General features: G+C 41.1%; 1 protein-coding gene across 5 annotated transcripts in view; it reads left to right on the plus strand.

Moving 5' to 3' along the window:
- The window catches only part of LOC137421311 (ran-binding protein 3), a 96,402-nt gene that overhangs the window by 41,486 nt on the left and 34,846 nt on the right, over positions 1–20,070 (plus strand). For 4 of the 5 annotated variants that reach the window (XM_078771601.1, XM_078771600.1, XM_078771603.1 and 1 more), the window contains exons 4-6: positions 11,743–11,996; positions 12,214–12,317; positions 12,480–12,627. In XM_078771601.1, the coding sequence (XP_078627727.1) occupies positions 11,904–11,996; positions 12,214–12,317; positions 12,480–12,627 (345 nt within the window). In that variant the 5' untranslated portion in view covers positions 11,743–11,903. Of the gene's footprint in view, positions 1–10,814; positions 11,997–12,213; positions 12,318–12,479; positions 12,628–20,070 lie in introns of those variants that run through there. The other variant, XM_078771599.1, reaches the window with a different exon arrangement.

Here is a 20,070-nt window from a genome sequence, read left to right on the forward strand (position 1 = left end):
AGACTTTCAAAAATAAAAATGTAGTTTTTGAAATTTTTTAAAGCTCCACCATAATATATATATATGTGTATATATATGTATACATATACATTATATGTATATATATATATATATATATATGTATATATATGTATATATATATGTATATATGTATATATATATGTATATATGTATATATGTATATATATATGTATATATATATATATATATATATATATATATATATATATAGATATATATATATATATATATATATATATATATATATATATATATATATATGTATATATGTATATATATATATATATATATATATATGTATATATGTATATATATATATATATATATATATATATATATATATGTATATATGTATATATATATATATATATATGTATATATATATATATATATATATGTATATATATATATATATATATATGTATATATGTATATATGTATATATATATATATATATATGTATATATGTATATATATATATATATATATATGTATATATATATGTATATATATATATATATATATGTATATATGTATATATATATGTATATATATATATATATATATGTATATGTATATATGTATATATATATATGTGTATATATATATGTATATATATATATATATATATGTATATATATATATGTATATATATGTATGTATATATATGTATATGTATATATATGTATATATATATGTATATATGTATATATGTATATATGTATATATATATACATATGTGGGAAAATTACACCACCAGAGCAGGAATCGAACGCAGGTCATCTGGTGAACCGTACCAGTGCTATGCCATCTGAGCTATCTGGGCCATCCTGACCTCGCATGTAATTTTCCCACACATAGAACATGTCATTCTCTTTCTGTCAATGCTTCCTCGGCACTCGCTGCCAACCATAGGAGCACTAACAGCCTGCTCACGAGAGAGTCCTCCTCCAATGGAGGGACAAATCCGTCTGCTATTACAAACACCATTGAGGGTGGAGAAACACAATTAAATAAATGAACTGTTTTCATGTTCAATGTGTTCGCTCTTACACAAACCTCGATTCTGTATACAAAAAAAAACAAAAAACTTGGCATCTGTGAAATTTGAATCCAGCCATAATTGGTTGAATTGAAATATTTATCCCAAAAATTTTAAACTATGTATATTTGATTTATGACCCGATGTGAGTGAAGAATTAAATTTGATGTTCATAACCCATTCCAAGAAACTGACAGGATAGGGTGCATGGATGATAGGGGTATATGGGCCATATTAGCAGTGTAACATAATCGTAGCGTGTTCAGTTAACAAATGTATTTTTCTTCAGAATGAACGAGTGAGGTGAGACAATGCACTCTACGAGTGCCGTTCTCGTTTAATTAGGGTAAGGTGGAGGAAACCCTGTTGTTTCTGTTCAGATTATTATTATTATTCTTCCGCCGTGATTTAGTGGGTCCGAAACCTTAAACATTTATGTTCTCTGCAGCCGTTGGTTTGATTGACACGAAATCTTCACCAAATGAGCGGCTCTTCGTGGCGGATTTTGTAATGCTAATTATGACGTCGTACGTTTCGTGGTATGGTCACCATCTTGGGAAAAAAACAAAAAGTTTGCCCCTCTCTGTCTGAAACCGCTCAATGGAAAAAATGGAATCATGGCTCATTGTAAAAAAAACTCTTCATTGGGACCAACATACGTATATTCATGATGATGTCATAAATGCCTCCATTATGACATCATAATTTGACAAGTAGAATGCTTGATCCCATGAATATGAAATTATTTGAGCATGATCTAAGAATCAATCGGTCTGGAAATTTTAAAAAATATGATGTCATCGGTCACGTGGTTCGGCCGCCATATTTTCCCCTGAAAAACAGCTAAAATTATTTTTCTCCAAAACAGCTGAACAGATCGAGGTAAAACTTTAGAGGCATGATCGCATACCCATGACGAACAAAAAAGTTCCCAGACCATGGCATCTTAAGACGCATGGTTTGGGAGCTATTAATTTTTGAAGAATAAATCTTTAAAAAACCATTCCTCCAGAATGTCTGCACAGATCGAATGGAAACTTCACTGGTATGTTCCCCATGCGTTGAGTATACCATGGTGTTCTCGAATAAGCGATAAGTCAAAGGGTTTGGCAGCCATTGTTAATTGAACAGAAATCTGAAAAAAAATTGTCTCTTGAACAGCTTCATTGATTGATGTGAAACTTCATCGTGATGTATGAGTCATCAAGGGGAATATGTGTTTAAAATGATTGATTGTTACAAACCTGCTTTGATTTCAACATGATTGGTCGTACAGTCTGGCAGCCAGAAGTTGTTATAGTGTGAAGAAGAAGAAACTTTATACAACAGCTTCTCCAGCCATGTGACTTATTCATTCTTCCACTGCAATTTTTCGGGTTTATTCCCATTAAAAATCATTTTCTCTGCAATCGTTGTTTTGATTGACAGGGAAGTTTCACTAAGGAGTGACTCCTGCAGAAATTTTAATTATAATTATGATGTCATCGGTCATGTGGTCTGGCAGCCATATTGGATTTGAAGGAAATTATATTAAATAATTATTTATCTGAAGCTGCTTACTCCAGCGATGCAAAATTCTACAAGTGTCATCTTACACCATTACTGCATGTAGTGTGGAAGTGGTGACGCCATAGATCACGTGGTTTGGCAGCCATCGTGGATAGAAAAACGAACTTTACCAATCAACATGAAACCTCACACACGTGTAAATCCCCTCTAAACTCAGGCAGAGTGCAAATTTTTGATGTCTTAGGTCCATGTGGTTTGGCAGACATCCTGGATTTAACCCCAAAACTTTAAGTTAAATCTATATTATATTCTCCGTCGGTGATTCTGTCTGTCGAACGTCTGTCCGGGGGTGTGGATTCCTCCGTTGAGAGAGTAGCTCCACCCATTCTGGAAGAGGCTTCAAAAACAAATATCCACCATTTTATTTACTCGCATAGCTTTGAGGCCTGTTTTTTTAGGCTCGTGGTGTCTTGCTCTCTCTCAGTTTTATTTCAACTCAAATTTGATGTCTCATTTCATTTTTCACAGTCGCTAACATGGTTTTAGACTCGGTTAAAAAAAAAAACGGGAATAAAATCCGATGAAAGTTTCAGTTTAAAGAACGAAATGCATTTTCAAAGGCCTATAACATAAAGGCCATCGACACTCTCACGCCTTTATCTCCACTATAACTCGCTATCTGATTTCATTTTTATCGATGTTTTTCGACTCGGTGCCAGCATAATTGAGAACATTCATGCACACACGAGAAATTGCCAAGATATATATATAAAAAAACGCGGCACGGTCTGTCATACACCGCCTAAAATAACAGACGGGAAAATGGCGAGATATATTAAAAGGTAGTGGCGGAATTTTCCATTTGATAGTCATTACGATGAAATATTTAATTTATACGTCATCACAATAATGTGGGGAGAGGGGCGAAGCTTCGTTCACTTATCGCCAACAGACGGCAAATTGCCGAAATATATTAAATAATCGCGGCTTTTTGCGGCACGATATATCTTACACCGCCCAAGTACACAGACAGGAAATTGCCGAGATTTATGAAGAATTCTCGTCGGGGACGGTTCCATCGTCACGATTTAATGTTTAACTTATACGTAGTCAACAATGTTGGGAGAGGGGCAAAGCTACAGATGGCCAATTGCAGAGAGTGTGTGTGTGTGTGTGTGTGTGTGTGTGTGTGTGTGTGTGTGTGTGTGTGTGTGTGTGTGTGTGTGTGTGTGTGTGTGTGTGCCACTCCCTCCCCCCCCCCGCCCCAGTGTGTGTGACACACTACCCCGTGTGTGCGTGTGACCCACTCCCCTGTGGGGATACACTCCCTGGTGCAGTGTGCGTGATGTGGGAGGGAGAGGGTTTGAGCACTTGAAGTCACATTTTACATGAGATGTAATCACACATTTCATACTGTATTTCCCATGTGCACGCATATGCATTCACATGTTATCAGAAGTAAATACATTGTGTAGATGACATCATTTGTGGATCTGATAAATTGCCAACAATCAGTTTGTAAAACTTAATGTGTGGCATCAAACTCAAGATGTCCAAATGTCACACACGTGCATGCCCGTGGTATTCCCACTGGTGACCCCACTAGTACATCTACAGTCAGCAATCTTTTTTTTGTTTTTTTTGTCCCCCGTCGCACAGCGGAGCGAAAGGGGGACTATGGTTTTCCCCTCCGTCCGTGTGTCCGTCCGTCCGTCCGTCCGTGCGTGCGTGTGTGCGGGCGTGCATAAGCGAAGGACCGCATTCGAATTTGGTGTGTTGGTGCAACCCACGTCAAAATCCAAGATGGCCACCGCCATGTATGTCTGATGCCATGTACGTCTGAACCTTGTGAGATGAATATCTTGAAAAATAAGCGAAGTACCAACTTATAATCTGGTGTGTGGGTGTATCTAGGCATAAGGAAGAACTCTATTGAAAATTGGGTCGCTACGTCAAAATCCAAGATGGCCGCCGCCATGTATGTCTGAACCTTGAGATGAATATCTTGAAAAATAAGCGAAGTACCAACTTCTAATCTGGTGTGTGGGTGTATCTCAGCACAAGGAAGAACGCTGTTTAAAATTGGGTCGCCATGTCAAAATCCAAGATGGCCACCACCATATATATGTCTGAACCTTGAGAGCGAAATATCTCGAAAAATAAGCGAAGTACCAACTTCTAATTTGGTGTGTGGCTGTATCTCGGCAAAAGGAAGAACGCTGTTGAAAATTGGGTCGCCATGTCAAAATCCAAGATGGCCGCCACCATATATATGTCTGAACCTTGTGAGCGAAATATCTTGAAAAATAAGCGAAGTACCAACTTCTAATCTGGCGTGTGGGTGTATCTAGGCACAAACAAGAACGCTGTTTAAAATTGGGTCGCCACGTCAAAATCCAACATGGCCGCCGCCATGTATGTCTGAACCTTGTGAGATGAATATCTTGAAAAATAGGCGAAGTACCAACTTATAATTTGGTGTGTGGGTGTATCTCGGCATCAGGAAGAACGCTATTGGAAATTGGGTCGCCACGTCAAAATCCAAGATGGCCGCCGCCATGTATGTCTGAACCTTGTGAGATGAATATCTTGAAAAATAAGCGAAGTACCAACTTCTAATTTGGTGTGTGGGTGTATCTCGGCATAAGGAAGAAAGCTATTGGAAATTGGGTCGCCACGTCAAAATCCAAGATGGCCACCACCATATATATGTCTGAACCTTGTGAGCGAAATATCTCGAAAAATAAGCGAAGTACCAACTTCTAATCTGGTGTGTGGGTGTATCTCGGCATAAGGAAGAACGCTATTGAAAATTGGGTCGCCACGTCAAAATCCAAGATGGCCGCCACCATATATATGTCTGAACCTTTTGAGCAAAATATCTTGAAAAATAAGCGAAGTACCAACTTCTAATCTGGTGTGTGGGTGTATCTAGGCCCAAGGAAGAAGGCTGTTTATAATTGGGTCGCCACGTCAAAATCCAAGATGGCCGCCACCATATATATGTCGACCTTGTGAGTGAAATATCTTGAAAAATAAGCAAAGTACCAACTTCTAATCTGGTGTTTGGGTGTATCTCGGCACAAGGAAGAAGGCTATTGAATATTGGGTCGCCACGTCAAAATCCAAGAAGGCCGCCTCCATGTATGTCTGAACCTTGTGAGCGAAATATCATATCATAGCATGTTTTCTGCGTCTTCCATTTTGTCAACTCACATCACTTAACCGACGGGGGACCTAGGCGTAACGCTTGTTCAATATATATATATTTTTGCATCACAACCCTTCCTGGCAGCTCCTTCAATCCACCTTCGTTGGTTTCACTGAAATATTTTTGTCCGTTCTCATGTTATAGCCCGAAACACTAAAAACGGCCGTTTTTATGTCGTCATCTCCTTTATTTATCTTTTTTTTTGGTCATGTGTGTTCCTGGGAGTTCCCCGAGTCCATTGCTGGTTTCATTGAAACATCATTTCCGTTCTCAAGTTATAGCATGAAACACAGACAGACACGGCACCATCTAGCTTCTTCTACCTCTCAATTATATTTAGGCTACCATTATTCAGGTACTTCTGCCTGCAAGGCAGAGGATATGTTCCCCATGCCTTTGAGTTTACCATTGTGTTCTAGAATAAGCGATAGGTCACATGGTTTGGCAGCTATTAATTAATTGAAGGGGAATCTTAAACATTTTTTTAAATCTCTTGAACCGCTTAATTGATCGAAAGTAATGTACTCGTCACAAGGGGAATAAGTATTTAAAACTTCAACATGATTGGTCGTACAGTCTGGCAGCCAGAAGTTGTTGTTTTTGAACAAGTCTCCGGCCATGACATTGTAGGTCACATGCTTTGGGAGCTATGATTTTTTGAAGAATAAGCCTTTAAAAAACCACTTCTCTAAAAGGGCTGAACAGATCGAGTGGAAACTTCACAAATCTGTTCCCCATCTCTTGGGGATACCAGGGTGTCCAGGCAAATTAATTGGTCACATGGTTTGGCAGGCATAATTAATTGAATGAAAATCTTACCGAGGACCATGAGGACTCCAAAGACCTTGAGGACCCAAAAGACCCCTCTTTAAACAAGAGCAAAAGTCTAACAGTGCGTTGCCGGGCTTGTAAAATATTATAAACCACAAACACATATGTTTAGCTTTTCAAACAGTCGTTAATGCTGCTTAATACATGAAACAAAGAAATTTGGAGGAATCCCAACATCCGTGAGGCAAGTTTTACTTACAGAACTGAGCGAAGATCTACTCTAATCTATGTACCCCACAAGGGTTGGAGGTGTGCTCATTTACCAAGCGGCTAGCTAGCGCTTGCCAAGCCAGCCGTTCCTTAACGGTTTTGAATGGAGTGCTTCCTCGAATGCTTAAACCACTTGGCGATCTCTCTGCAAGAAACTTGGTAAATGAACACACCCAATGTTCTGGAGACCCGCCCATAGATCGACTGTAATCTACAGACTTGGCATTTAATATGGATTTTTTTTTTTTTGACGGGTTTACTTTCTGAACTCAGTATATCAATCTGGTGAGTTTATTTTACCCTTCGGTGATGTCTTTGTTGAAAGAACCATGTCACTGATTGTCTTTCGCAGCAAGAAGTCAATAACAGGATTATATCACAGGTGGCGTGACAAAATGTAAGGACAGGTACATTTGACGATTGGCTTCACAATTGGGTATATAAGGGTTGTTGCGTTCTGTATTAGTGGAAAACAACTGCTGCACGTCTACAAAAGTTATTGCTGCTTCCTCTGGAGATGGTCCGTCAACTTGACAATGCTGTTTGTCATGGAGTGGTGGCTTTACGAAATTCTGGCATGAAACAGCGTGCTATTGCTCGGCAGTATGGCATCACTCAAGGTCAGGTGTCAAAGTCCAGGCTGGAGGTGGTGGGGTGACCGTTTGGGCTGCTTTTCATGCAGGGGGCAAAACTGACCTGGTTGTTCTGAATGGAAACCTGAACCAGTTCAAGTACAGGGTCATTCTGGAAGAAACATTGCTTCCATTTGCTCGTGCAGCCTTTCGAGGAAACTTTGTCTTCCAAGATGACAATGCACGGCCTCATCGTGCTCGCATGATCCAACACTTTCTTGCTGACCGTGGTGTAGAGCATATGGAGTGGCCTGCCATGTCCCCGGATATGAATCCGATAGAGAACTTGTGGGCAGAATTAACGCATCAAATCGACAACTTGGACCAGCAGCCTATCTCTGTGCGTGAATTGCAGCCGGCTATTGTCACTGCATGGCAAGCGATTCCTGTCCAAACCTTGGTAAATCTCATGAACAGCATGCCTCGACGTGTACGTGCTCTCCTGAATGCTCGTGGGGGTTACACGAAGTACTGAACTGTAATTTTACTGTCCGTAATCCCAGTCATAATTTAGCTTTTGTTTTTGTTGAAATTTTTTTTGGCTAATGTGCAAAATAAAGAGATACTTCTGGAAAACGTACAGAAGTTTAACACAGTACTGTCCGTGAATTGAGTTCGATATCAGTTTACATCACTTTCAAGGATCAATTTATTTGCTTCGAAATGTCAAATGTGGTTTATGTTTCTTTTAAAGGTCACATTAACAAAATCTAGAATAATTTCAACATAATTCCAATGAACTTTTGGTTCGAAGTCATCTTGAAAAGTAAGTTCACCCCCACAAAAAAAAATGCCATATTGAATGCCAAGCCTGTATATACCCCAAACAGGAATTACCCTTCCTGCCACTCCCGTAGTGAGCAGGTGTACTTGTAAATTAAAGTGTTGGTCGGTGGACTCAGCCATCGTAATGACATCGTAGACATAATGACAACATAGACGTAATGACATAACGGACACATAACTGATATATTTTAACTTCCAGTAAGTTTGCAGTCACTACGAAGGGATTAGTGTTCCTAAAAAAATATTTTTAATCTGCCTTTTCTTGTCTGGCAGTCAACCATAAATAAAAATACTTCCAAACAGGAAACGTAATGTTTTTCAGGACGTCATAATGGACACAAACAGGCATGAATGATTAAATGTAATGTATTAAATAAGGTGGTGTAAAAGACGCTGCATCAACGGTGGTAAACTTCCGAAAGTTTTTTTTTCTACGCCCTTCAAAATCTTTATCTTATTTAAATTGAATTATATACTTGAAAACTAGAACACAAACCGCCTTGTTGGCACTTTCAAAAACCTTCCGTTTAGCAGTACTTTGACAAAATATGATGGCATTTTATGTCACATCGACCAATTAAATTTGCTGCTTGCAGACCATTCCCAAGTCCTTTTTTTTCAAGATTTAATATACATAATATACTCAGAGGCAAAAGTTATTGTGACATGGAATTTTTTCATTGGTAATCTTGTGAATGAATTTTTGGATTTGAACCAGAGAAAGAGTGTGTTAAAATGGTCGAAGAAACGCAACCAAGCAGTTGTTGTTCGAATTGCACGAAATTTGCAAGAAGCATGACATATTCGAGAAAAATGGCCAGCAATGTTCACTTTAAAAGGCCAGACAACCAGACGCTTATCATTTCCACTCAATGCAGTCTTAAGAAGTGCAGAAGTCAGAAAAACACCTCTATTCATCGTTCTGGAACAAGTTCGACATGCCACGCCTTGGGGAAAATGACAGATGGAGAGCTATAGGTATGCTTCAGTCTGGTACCTCGCAGCGTGATGTTGCTCGTCGATTCAACGTCCATAGAAACACCATTTGGCACAGCTTCACCGAGCTGACGGTAGGACACGTGTCTACAGGTGCACAGGTGAACGTTACATCAGGCCATGTGTTCTGGAAGGGGATCGTTTTGGAGGTGGGGGCGTTATGATCTGGGGTGGGATAACAGCTGCAGCAAGAATGCCAATGATTGTGATTGAGGGGAACTTGAATGCTGTGAGGTACCGAGACGAGATTTTGCAAATGGCCGCTTTACCGTTTTTGCAACAGAACGGCCCTAGAGTGACGTTTCAACACGATAACGCCAGACCACACGTTGCTCGAGTTGTACAGCAGTACCTTAATCAGAACAATGTTAATGTGTTACCCTGGCCTGCAAGATCCCCTGATTTGTCACCCATTGAACACGTCTGGGATGAAATGGAGCGACGCTTACGACGTCATCCGAATCCTCCAAAAACGCTGCAGGAACTCCGCCAAATCCTTCCTCGGATATGGAATGATCTTCCCAAGGACTTTCATCGACGTTTAGTGGCCTCAATGAGGCGAAGGTGCCAGGCCTGCATCAATGCACAAGGTGGACACACTCGCTACTGACCGTGTGAACTTGCTTGTGAACCCCCTCTTGTGTTGTGGCTCATTTGCATATGCCAGGTGCACTGTTCTTATGGACTGTTGATCGTTACCATACCTTGAAACATTTGTCTTTCCATGTGATAACATTTCATTCGCGGCAGTAAAAGTTTAACGCTGATTCTGTTTGTTGTTTGTGTGTCACAATAACTTTTGCCTTTGAGTATAGCTTTACTATAATATTAACGTGACGTTATCATTATTTCGAAAATGATATTACCATTAAAAAACCGAGGCTAATTCCCTACCTCCTCGGTTATTAGTTGTTTCACTATACTTCACTATAGGTTTCACTATAAGGTATATATAGGTAATCACTATAGGTTTGCACTCCGTCCCTCCGTCTGTCAGTCCGTCACGCAAAGAAGTTTTCCGGACTTTTTTTCCCCTAAACTCTTAATGCTAATGATTTCAAACTTGGTACATGGTTTCCTCATGATAAGTTACAGATCAAGTTCGAACTTCATGACGTTTCAATCATTTTTGACAAAGTTATGGCACTTTGAACTTTGGTAATTTCCCCAACAGTTTTCCGGACGACAGACTGCCGGTAGGTGACAATTATTGCAGCGCAATACTCAGAATGCTTGTTAATATTAGTGCCGTACACTGCTGAGATCATTGATCATGAACCATGCACCGCTTCAATCCATGAACTTTCCATTCACGACATTGGGATTAAAGTTTTATGGTTACATATACTATATTATTATTAGTATTACGAAAATAATACGACTGAAACGATACACTACTGTATTAAGAAATCTGGCCTTAATTTGTCCGACGCGGATGAGTCATAACGCCGAAGGCCTATATGTACCGTGTTGTTGGAAGAGACGTAACGCCGATGGCCTATATGTACCGTGTTGTTGGAAGAGACGTAACGCCGATGCTTTCGATATTTGATGATCATTTTAACAATCGGTTTGTTTGTGTTTCACACTGAATGAAAAACGTGAAGGTAGAGCATAGCGATTGTGATATAGGACAGGTTCGACGATATGTTCGGCATGAACGGCATATAAATCCAAATGGCGGTGTGTGGAGAGTCAGCCGCCGTACCACCGTAATGACATCAGACGTAATCACATCACCCTGTCATTTGACCATATCTTCAGCTCTGATTGATATACGTTTGAGGGGATATACATACGGACGGACAAACGCTGTTCTAGACGGCTTCGTCCGATGGGCTACGTCATAAAAAATTTTTTTAAATACAATGCTGAATTCAGTTTTATAAAGAGGCCGTCATGTGTCACGTGTGTCTGATGAAAGCGGGTTTGTAACAAATGGAAAGCGGAGGTTCCCGGTCATCACTGCCAGCAGTTATAAAGTGGCAGTTCTTGTTACCCTCGCCAGAGGAGAGGGTATTGCATTTGAGTCCGTTTGTTTGTTTGTTTGTTTGCACAGAATAAATATGATTTTCTCTGCAAACGTTCGTCCGTTTGACAGGAAATTTTCACCATAGGTGCACCTCCACCTGTAGATTTTAAAAAAATGATAATTATGACCATATGTTACATGGTATGGGCGCCATTTTGGAAAAACCGGAAAACTTTGCACCCCTATATCTCCAAAAGCATTGAATAGAAAAAATTGAGACGTGGCTCATTGTAAAGAACTCTTTATGGGGAATAAAATATGATGATTATGATGTCATAGGTGCCTCCATTATGACGTCATAATTCGACAAGTACAACACTTCATCCGACCAAGATGAAATTTCTTGAGCATCATGTTGGCATAAATTGGTGGAGAAAAATAATAATGGTGACGTCATCGGTTACGTGGTTCGGCCGCCATATTTGTTTTAACACAAAAGCCTTAAAAACCACTGAACACACGTCCTGGCAAGGGTCTGCAATCTCTGATTGCTCATTCACTAATTTGATATACAGTACACTCATTCTCAATGCGTTGTGTGTTCCTTTTTTATTTCTGTACCACTCACCAGCTGATCTACCTGAAGGTTCTGCGAGTGAAGTGGGATCAAAGGCCTTGAACTTGTCTTCTGAAATGATGGGCACAGACTTGAGAAGTGCAGCTGAAGTGCGATTGGGATTGGAATCGGAATTTGTTTTTGGTCAAAATTTGGAGCAGAGAGTGAAGGTGAGATGATTGCAAATCTGATAAGGATGTTATGCAGGTTGTGAAGTGAACTTTATTAAGAGGTTAAGGTTGAGAGAGGTTAAATCTTTGCTTCCTCTTTGAATTTCTCTTTCGCTCACTGTGTTTACTTTCCATTGTTCTTTCTCTCCAATTCTTCAAGTACCTCTCCTTGCTTTGGTGAAACCTTTGTATTAACTTTCCACTCATTTCTACACAGCTTTCTTCATGCGTAGATAATGGTGGAAATGGGGAAGAAATGGGAAAAGCATCTGACCTTTCAACATCTCCAATGCACAACTATTTCTTACAGCATGTTCCTAGGTATTTTGAATGATACTGCGAAACGTAAATGACAAACCTAAAACATCTCTTATGCTTCCACACCATACTTTACCATTGTCTCAGCAATCTTTTTTTCTCTTGATTACACCACCATGACTATTCCACACCCGCACACACCCCTCTCTCTCCTTTTCTATACAGGCCTCCGTTGTCACAGAGAGCTGAGGAAAAAGATGACGATAAAGAGAAAGAGGTTGCAGGCACTGTTTCTCCATCTCCGTCTTCTTCTCCTTCTCCACCTTCACCTCCAGGATTCGTGTTTGGAGAGGATATGGACAAGAGAGTTGTGGTCAGAAAAAAAGCAAAATTATTTTTGATAATCTCTAATCACGATCAAATATCATATCTAATTGTATCTGATGAGCTGGCAGGATTTCCTAGAGGTATGTCTCACCTGGGCAATCTGTGATGATGTGACTGCCTTTGTTTTGTATGGCCTGTAGGGCATCGAGATGTTTATTTGATGGGCTTGAGGCCCACAATGAGCTGGCGTAGTCAACGACTGGTCTAATGTCCTGTTTATACGAGTATATCAGTGATGTTTATTTCTGGTGTCCGAGGTTGGTCTGTGAGTTCCGTAAGTGTGTTAAGCCTGGGTATGCATGTTTTTTTGTTTTTTGTAATGTTTGTGATGTGATGTGAGAATGATGCACATGTGTTAAAAATTAATTGTGTGTGTGTGCGTGTGCATGTGTGCGTGTGTGTGTGGTCAGTCAGTCAGTCAGTCAGTCAGTCAGTCATAAAAATGTAAAAACGAGATGTGTCTGTGATAGGCATGTTGGTCAGTGTGATGCATGGTGGAGTGCTACGTTTCTTGGTGTAAGTTGTTGGAGTTAGTCTTGTTTTTGAGGGGGCTACAACAACCCAGGTTTGTGGGGTGCTGGGGAAGGGTTGAAGTTGTGCTGTGGTTGTGTTGATGTTGCTATGGGTCAAGGTAATGCTTATGTCGTCTGCATAAGGAGGCTATTTGTATGTTGCGGGTGGTTGTGGAATGTCCTGCATGAAAATATTCGTGTGTGGGAGAATACTGCGCCTTGAGGGACTCTGTTCGGAAAGTGTGGTATGTGTGATGACCTGTCGCTAAAGGTTACGTATGACTGCCTGCATTATAGGTTGATGGCAAGCCAGTATTTGGTTTTGTTGTGCATGTTTTGTTGTATTTTGCTTGTAAGTATGAGTTTTGGGAATGTGTCAAACGCTTTCCAGGTATCTATTTTAGTGATAATAGTGCATTTTGGTGTTTTTCTTGTTGAAACCATCCCACGTGTTTTATGTGTGGTTTGTGAGGAGGGTGGATGTGGAGTAGTTTAATAATAATGAATTTATTTTCATATATTTGTGTTGCCCTGTACACTCGGACACAAAAAATACTCGGGGTTACTCACTGGAATAATTTTGCTGTCGAGTCGCAAAAATTGAGATTTTGGAATTTTAATCAACACTTTGCAAAACAGTCACCGTCACACTGTGGCAACTTTACAAAGCCAAATAGTTGAGAAATGTACAAGAATAACAAAAAAACGAAAGTAGGCGAAAGTGGCAAAAGTCACAACGAGGCAAAAGTGAAAGGCAAAAGTGGGGATGGCCTGACACAAAAGGAAAATAAGCTATTCCTCGGGTCAAAACTAACCTCCCGGCACGCACATCAATCACCGCTTCCTGGCACACAATCATCACGGGAGGGGGAAAACTTTGATTAACTCACAAAACACGTGTCGTTTCCCGTTTCAAAACCGACACTAGTCCTCCGGAGATCTACCACGAGAACATTGCAAAGATATGCACTCAGCCGCCGAATCCAAAACCATCATATATGTCATATACAGTGCATTCAGAAAGTATTCAGACCCCTTCACTTTTTTCACATTTTGTTATGTTGCAGCCTTATGTTGAAATCGTTTAAATTCATTTTTCCCTCATCAATCTACACTCAATACCCCATAATGACAAAGAGAAAACAGGATTTTCGAAAGTTTTGCAAATTTATTAAAAAGAAATAACTGACATATCACATTGACATAAGTATTCAGACCCTTTGCTATGACACTTGAAATTTAGCTCAGGTGCCTCCCATTTCCCTTGATGATCTTTGAGATGTTTCTACACCTTGATTGGAGTCCACCTGTGGTGAATTCAATTGATTGGACATGATTTGGAAAGGCAAACACCTGTCTATAAAAGGTCTCACAGTTGACAATGCATATCAGAGCAAAAACCAAGCCATGAGGTCGAAGGAACTGCCTGCAGAGCTCAGAGACAGGATTGTGTCGAGGCACAGATCTGGGGAAGCCTACAAAAAAATCTCTGCTGCATTGAAGGTTCCCAAGAGCACAGTGGCCTCCATCTATCTATAATTCCATTAATCTCTGTGTGTATGTGTGTTTGTATGTGTGTATGTGTGTATGTGTGTATGTGTGTATGTTTGTCTGTGACCGCTGTTTCTCGACAACTACCGGTCCGATATACTTTAAACTTGCCAGGTATATTGCTGGGGACCCGAGGATGTGCCTTTTCAAGGTTTCATATTAATCGGAGAAGTAGTTACCGAGCTATGGCGATTTCTTTACCAAACACTGCAAGCCGTTCGCTTTGGACCAAACCATTGCATGTAAATAGAGGGGGGGGTTCTGTGGTCGTTGCGAATGGACCAAACCATTCATGTAAATAGAGGGGGGGGGGGGTTCTGTGGTCGTTACTGCCACGTGGTTTCAAAGTTTTTTTTTGTTGTTGTTGTTTGCACGCATGTTTTTTTGCACCCACGTACGGGCACGCCCTAGGATGTTTACACACACACACCCCTACACAAATTTTTTTTTTTTTTTTTTTTTGGCAAGGAACGGGCACCCACGTACGGGCACGTCCTAGCTTATATATAGTACGGGCATGCCCTAGTAATTCTTAAATGGAAGAAGTTTGGAACAACCAGGACTCTTCCTCGAACTGGCCGCCCAGCCAAACTGAGCAATCGGGGGAGAAGGGCCTTGGTAAGAGAGGTGACCAAGAACCCGATGGTCACTCTGGCTGAGCTCCAGAGATCCTGTGTGGAGATGGGAGAAACTTCCAGAAGGACAACCATCACTGCAACACTCCACCGATCTGGGCTTTATGGCAGAGTGGCCAGACGGAAGCCTCTCCTCAGTGAAAGACACATGAAAGCCCACTTGGAGTTTGCAAAAAAGCACCTAAAGGACTCTAAGACTGTGAGAAACAAGATTCTGTGGTCTGATGAAACCAAGATTGAACTGTTTGGCTTCCGTCTGGCCATTCCGCCTTTGCTGATGACTCCACCCTTTGCCATGACATCCCTCATCCTTCTGCCAGACAGGCAGCAGCCTCTCCCCTCTCCTCAGACTTTGACAAAATCACAATCTGGTCAAACACTTGGAAAATTCATTTCGATCTTGAGAAGCCTTACACTCCCACTGTCTCTCTCCCAAAGGATCGTACCACTAACCCTCCCATTGACTTTCTCAACAGCCTAATCAAAGAAGTTAAGTCACTCAAACTCTTGCTTCTCATTCTCAGCCATGATCTCTCTTGGGCAAACAACATTTCAAAGACAGCTACTGATTGAGCATCCTCCGTCGTACAAAATCTTTCCTTGCGACACCTGAGCTTCTATCCACTGATGCTTTCATTCGCAGGTTGATGGAGTACTGCTCTCCCCTCTGGGCTGGCTCCCCTGCCTCACATCTTTCTCAGCTTGATGTCGTACAAAACCAAGGCCTTAAGATCATTAGAATCTCTCGCGATGAAGCTGAGTCTATGGGCCTGTCTCTTCGCCATCATCTACAGGTCAGTGGTCTCTGTCTTCTGCCACCTTCTTTCTGTTGTTGCAACCTCTGCCCTCTGTGCTTTGTCCACCCTCAGTATCTACATGATGCATGCGGTCCACTAGCAACCCCCTCCTCGTGAAACTCCGAAAATACAGAACCGCTGCTCACCTCCACTCATTTATTGTCCCCCGTCGCACCGCGGAGCCAAAGGGGGACTATGGTTTTCCCCTCCGTCCGTGTGTCCATCCGTCCGTGCGGGCGTGCGTGCATACATAAGCGAAGGACCGTATTCGAATTTGGTGTGTGGGTGCAATCCACGTCAAAATCCAAGATGGCCGCCGCCATGTACGTCTGATGCCATCTATGTCTGAACCTTGTGAGCGGAATATCTTGAAAAACAAGCATTCTGAGTATTGCGCTGCAATACATGTCCCCTACCAAAGTTAAAAGTGCCATAACTTTTTTCAAAAATGATCGAATATGCAAATTTATGCACGGTTGATGCTGGTTTTCAAACTTTATCTGAGGTATGCTGAGACACATGTGTGTCACGCCTCGCCTCGTTGATAAGCCCGCAAGGTCGCTCCGTGGAGCGGCCTGCACGTATTGCACTGTGTGAATTATATAATTTATTACCAGCTCATGTTGTGAGGTACTGGCGATTCAAGAGATATCCATTCTTTTTAATATTTTCGTTTAATTAACGATATCTGCCAAACCACGTGCCCTATCGCAAATTCCAAAAGGTCATTTTAGTAGACTGATATGCTGAACAGATCTGTGAAGTTTCCCCTCAATTGGATCAAAAATGAGTGAGGAGCTCGGTTTTAAAGGTTCATGCTTAAAAACGTCATAACTCTGAAACCATGTGATGCATGACGTCATGCTCGCTGACTTTTATGTTCGTCATGGTATGCGATTCTGCCTGCAAAGTTTGGCCTCGATCTGTTCAGCCGTTGCAGAGAAAAAGGGGTTTTTGTGTTTTCACGAAAAACAATATGGCGGCCGAATCACGTGACCTGTGACATCATTACCATTAATATATTCTACAGATCGAGTCTCTCCTATGGTGAAAATTTGATCTCAATCGGTCCTAATATTGCAGAGAAATTGGTTTTTAAAGGAAACGAGCATTCTGAGTATTGCGCTGCAATACATGTCCCCTACCAAAGTTCAAAGTGCCATAACTTTGTCAAAAATGATCGAATATGCAAATTTATGCACGGTTGATGCTGGTTTTCAAACTTGATCTGAGGTATGCTGAGACACGTGTGTCACGCCTCGCATCGTTGGCAAGGTCGCTCTGTGGAGCGGCCTGCACGTATTGCACTGTGTGAATTATATAAACTAGGGCATGCCCGTACGTGGGTGCCCGTTCCTTGCCAAAAAAAAAAAAAAACGCTACCCGTACGCTCTACCCCGCCCGTACGCCCGTAAACAAAAAAAACAACGCTCTTCGCTTCCGCCCTTCGCTCTGACTGAATTGGGAGAAATAATGCGCATAAGAAATCGAGAAATTATTATTTTCTCCGGAAGAAATCGAATTACGAACCGTAATGGCGCACGCGCTCGGCTCGGCTCGCTCTCACATCGGCCACGCCTACGCAACAACGCGTTCTGTGATTGGCTGCCGGAAGTGCAGTCTTCACTGTCCGGAAGGTCGCAAATCGCAGTTACGATGAATCGCAAATTAGTTTTAATTAGTTTTAAAACATAGTTTAACGGCAACATAGTTTTCCAACGTGAAATAAATGAATACGCTCTCAAATGTGCCGTCCGAGGCAGAGTCTGTTCGCCACGTTCGGCACACGTGATAGCTCGCTGCTCTCTGATTGGTTGAATCGTTTTTTGGACATAGCTCGGTAACTACTTCTCCGATTAATATGAAACCTTGAAAAGGCACATCCTTGGGTCCCCAGCAATATACCTGGCAAGTTTCAAGTATATCGGACCCGTGGTTGTCGAGAAACAGCGGTCACAGACATACAGACATACAAACATACAAACATACACACAGAGATTACTGGAATTATAGATAGATTATTACCAACTCACGGTCTGAGGTACGAGCGATTCAAGAGATATCCATTTTTTAAAATATTTTCGTTTAATTAACGAGATCTGCCAAACCACGTGCCCTATCGCAAATTCCAAAAGGACATTTTAGTAGACTGACATGCTGAACAGATTTGTGAAGTTTCCCCTCAATTGGATCAAAAATGAGGGAGGGGCTCGGTTTGAAAGGTTCATGCTTAAAAACGTCATAACTCTGAAACCATCAGTAATTTATTATATTTTCCGGTTCACGATCAATGATCGATGTGTATATATATGTTGCTCGGCTTGGCTCCGCCCCTCCGGAAAGCGCGCGCTGTGTCGCGCTGTTGACGTTCGCGAGACGAGGCTGATGGCGCGCGGTGCGGCTTGAGGAGAACTCGAGAATAAACGAGATATCCATTTTAAAAAATATTTTCGTTTAATTCACGATATCTGCCAAACCACGTGCCCTATCGCAAATTCCAAAAGGACATTTTAGTGCTGAACAGATCTGTTAAGTTTCCCCTCGATTGGATCAAAAATGAGGGAGGAGCTCGGTTTTCAAGGTTCATGCTTAAAAACGTCATAACTCTGAAACCATGTGACGCATGACATCATGCTCACTGACTTTTTTGTCCGTCATGGGTATGCGATTCTGCCTGCAAAGTTTGGCCTCGATCTGTTCAGCCGTTGCAGAGAAAAAGAGTTTTTCGTGTTTTCACGAAAAACAATATGGCGACCGAACCACGTGACCTGTGACGTCATAATTACCATTAAAATGTTCTACAGACCGAGTGCATCATATGGTGAAAATTTTATCTCAATCGGTCGAATTATTGCAGAGAAATTGGTTTTTAAAGGAAATTAAAACTTAAAATGGCACTGAGTTAAGGATCATCAGAATTATCAGAATTACCAACGTTCAAAGTGCCATAACTTTGTCAAAAATGATAGAAACTTCGTGAAGTTCGAACTTCATCTGTAACTTATCATAAGGAAACCATGTGCCAAGCTTGAAATCATTAGCATGAAGCGTTTAGAAAAAAAGTCCGGAACACTGTTCTTTGCGTGACGGACTGACTGACTGACGGAGGGACGGCGTGCAAACCTATAGTCCCCTCCGGTGTACACCGGTAGGGGACTAATTAAAACTTAAAATGCCACTGAGTTAAGGATCATCAGAATGATCAGAATTCCCAAAGTTCAAAGTGCCATAACCTTGTCAAAAATGATCGAAATGTCGTGAAGTTCGAACTTAATATGTAACTTATCAGGAGGAAACCATGTGCCCAGTTTGAAATCATTAGCATTAAGCGTTTAGAAAAAAAGTCCGGAAAACTGTTCTTTGCGTGACGGACTGACGGACTGACGGACGGCGTGCAAACCTATAGTCCCCTCCGGTGTACACCGGTAGGGGACTAATAAGCGAAGTACCAACTTCTAATCTGGTGTGTGGGTGTATCTAGGCATAAGGAAGAACCCTATTGAAAATTGGGTCGCCACGTCAAAATCCAAGATGGTCACCGCCATGTATGTCTGAACCTTGTGAGCTGAATATCTTGAAAAATAAGCGAAGTACCAACTTCTAATCTGGTGTGTGGGTGTATCTAGGCACATGGAAGAATGCTATTGAAAATTGGGTCGCCACGTCAAAATACAAGATGGCCGCCACCATATACAGTGGAACCTTGACTTACGAGTTTAATTCGTTCTGTGACCGAGCTCGTAACTCAAATTGCTCGTTTCTCAAATCAAATTTCTTCATTAAAATGCATTGAAATGCTATTAATCCGTTCCAGCCCGCCAAAAACCACACCAATTTTTTTTTAAATATACAGTATATATAAAAATATCTCGCGCTTTATATTTCACCTGTATGCAGCATACAAGTTGGCAGGATGGCCTGGACTGGAGGTACG

Source organism: Myxine glutinosa, chromosome 2 (genome assembly GCF_964187855.1).
Source record: "Myxine glutinosa chromosome 2, kmMyxGlut1.1, whole genome shotgun sequence".
NCBI lineage: Eukaryota > Metazoa > Chordata > Myxini > Myxiniformes > Myxinidae > Myxine > Myxine glutinosa.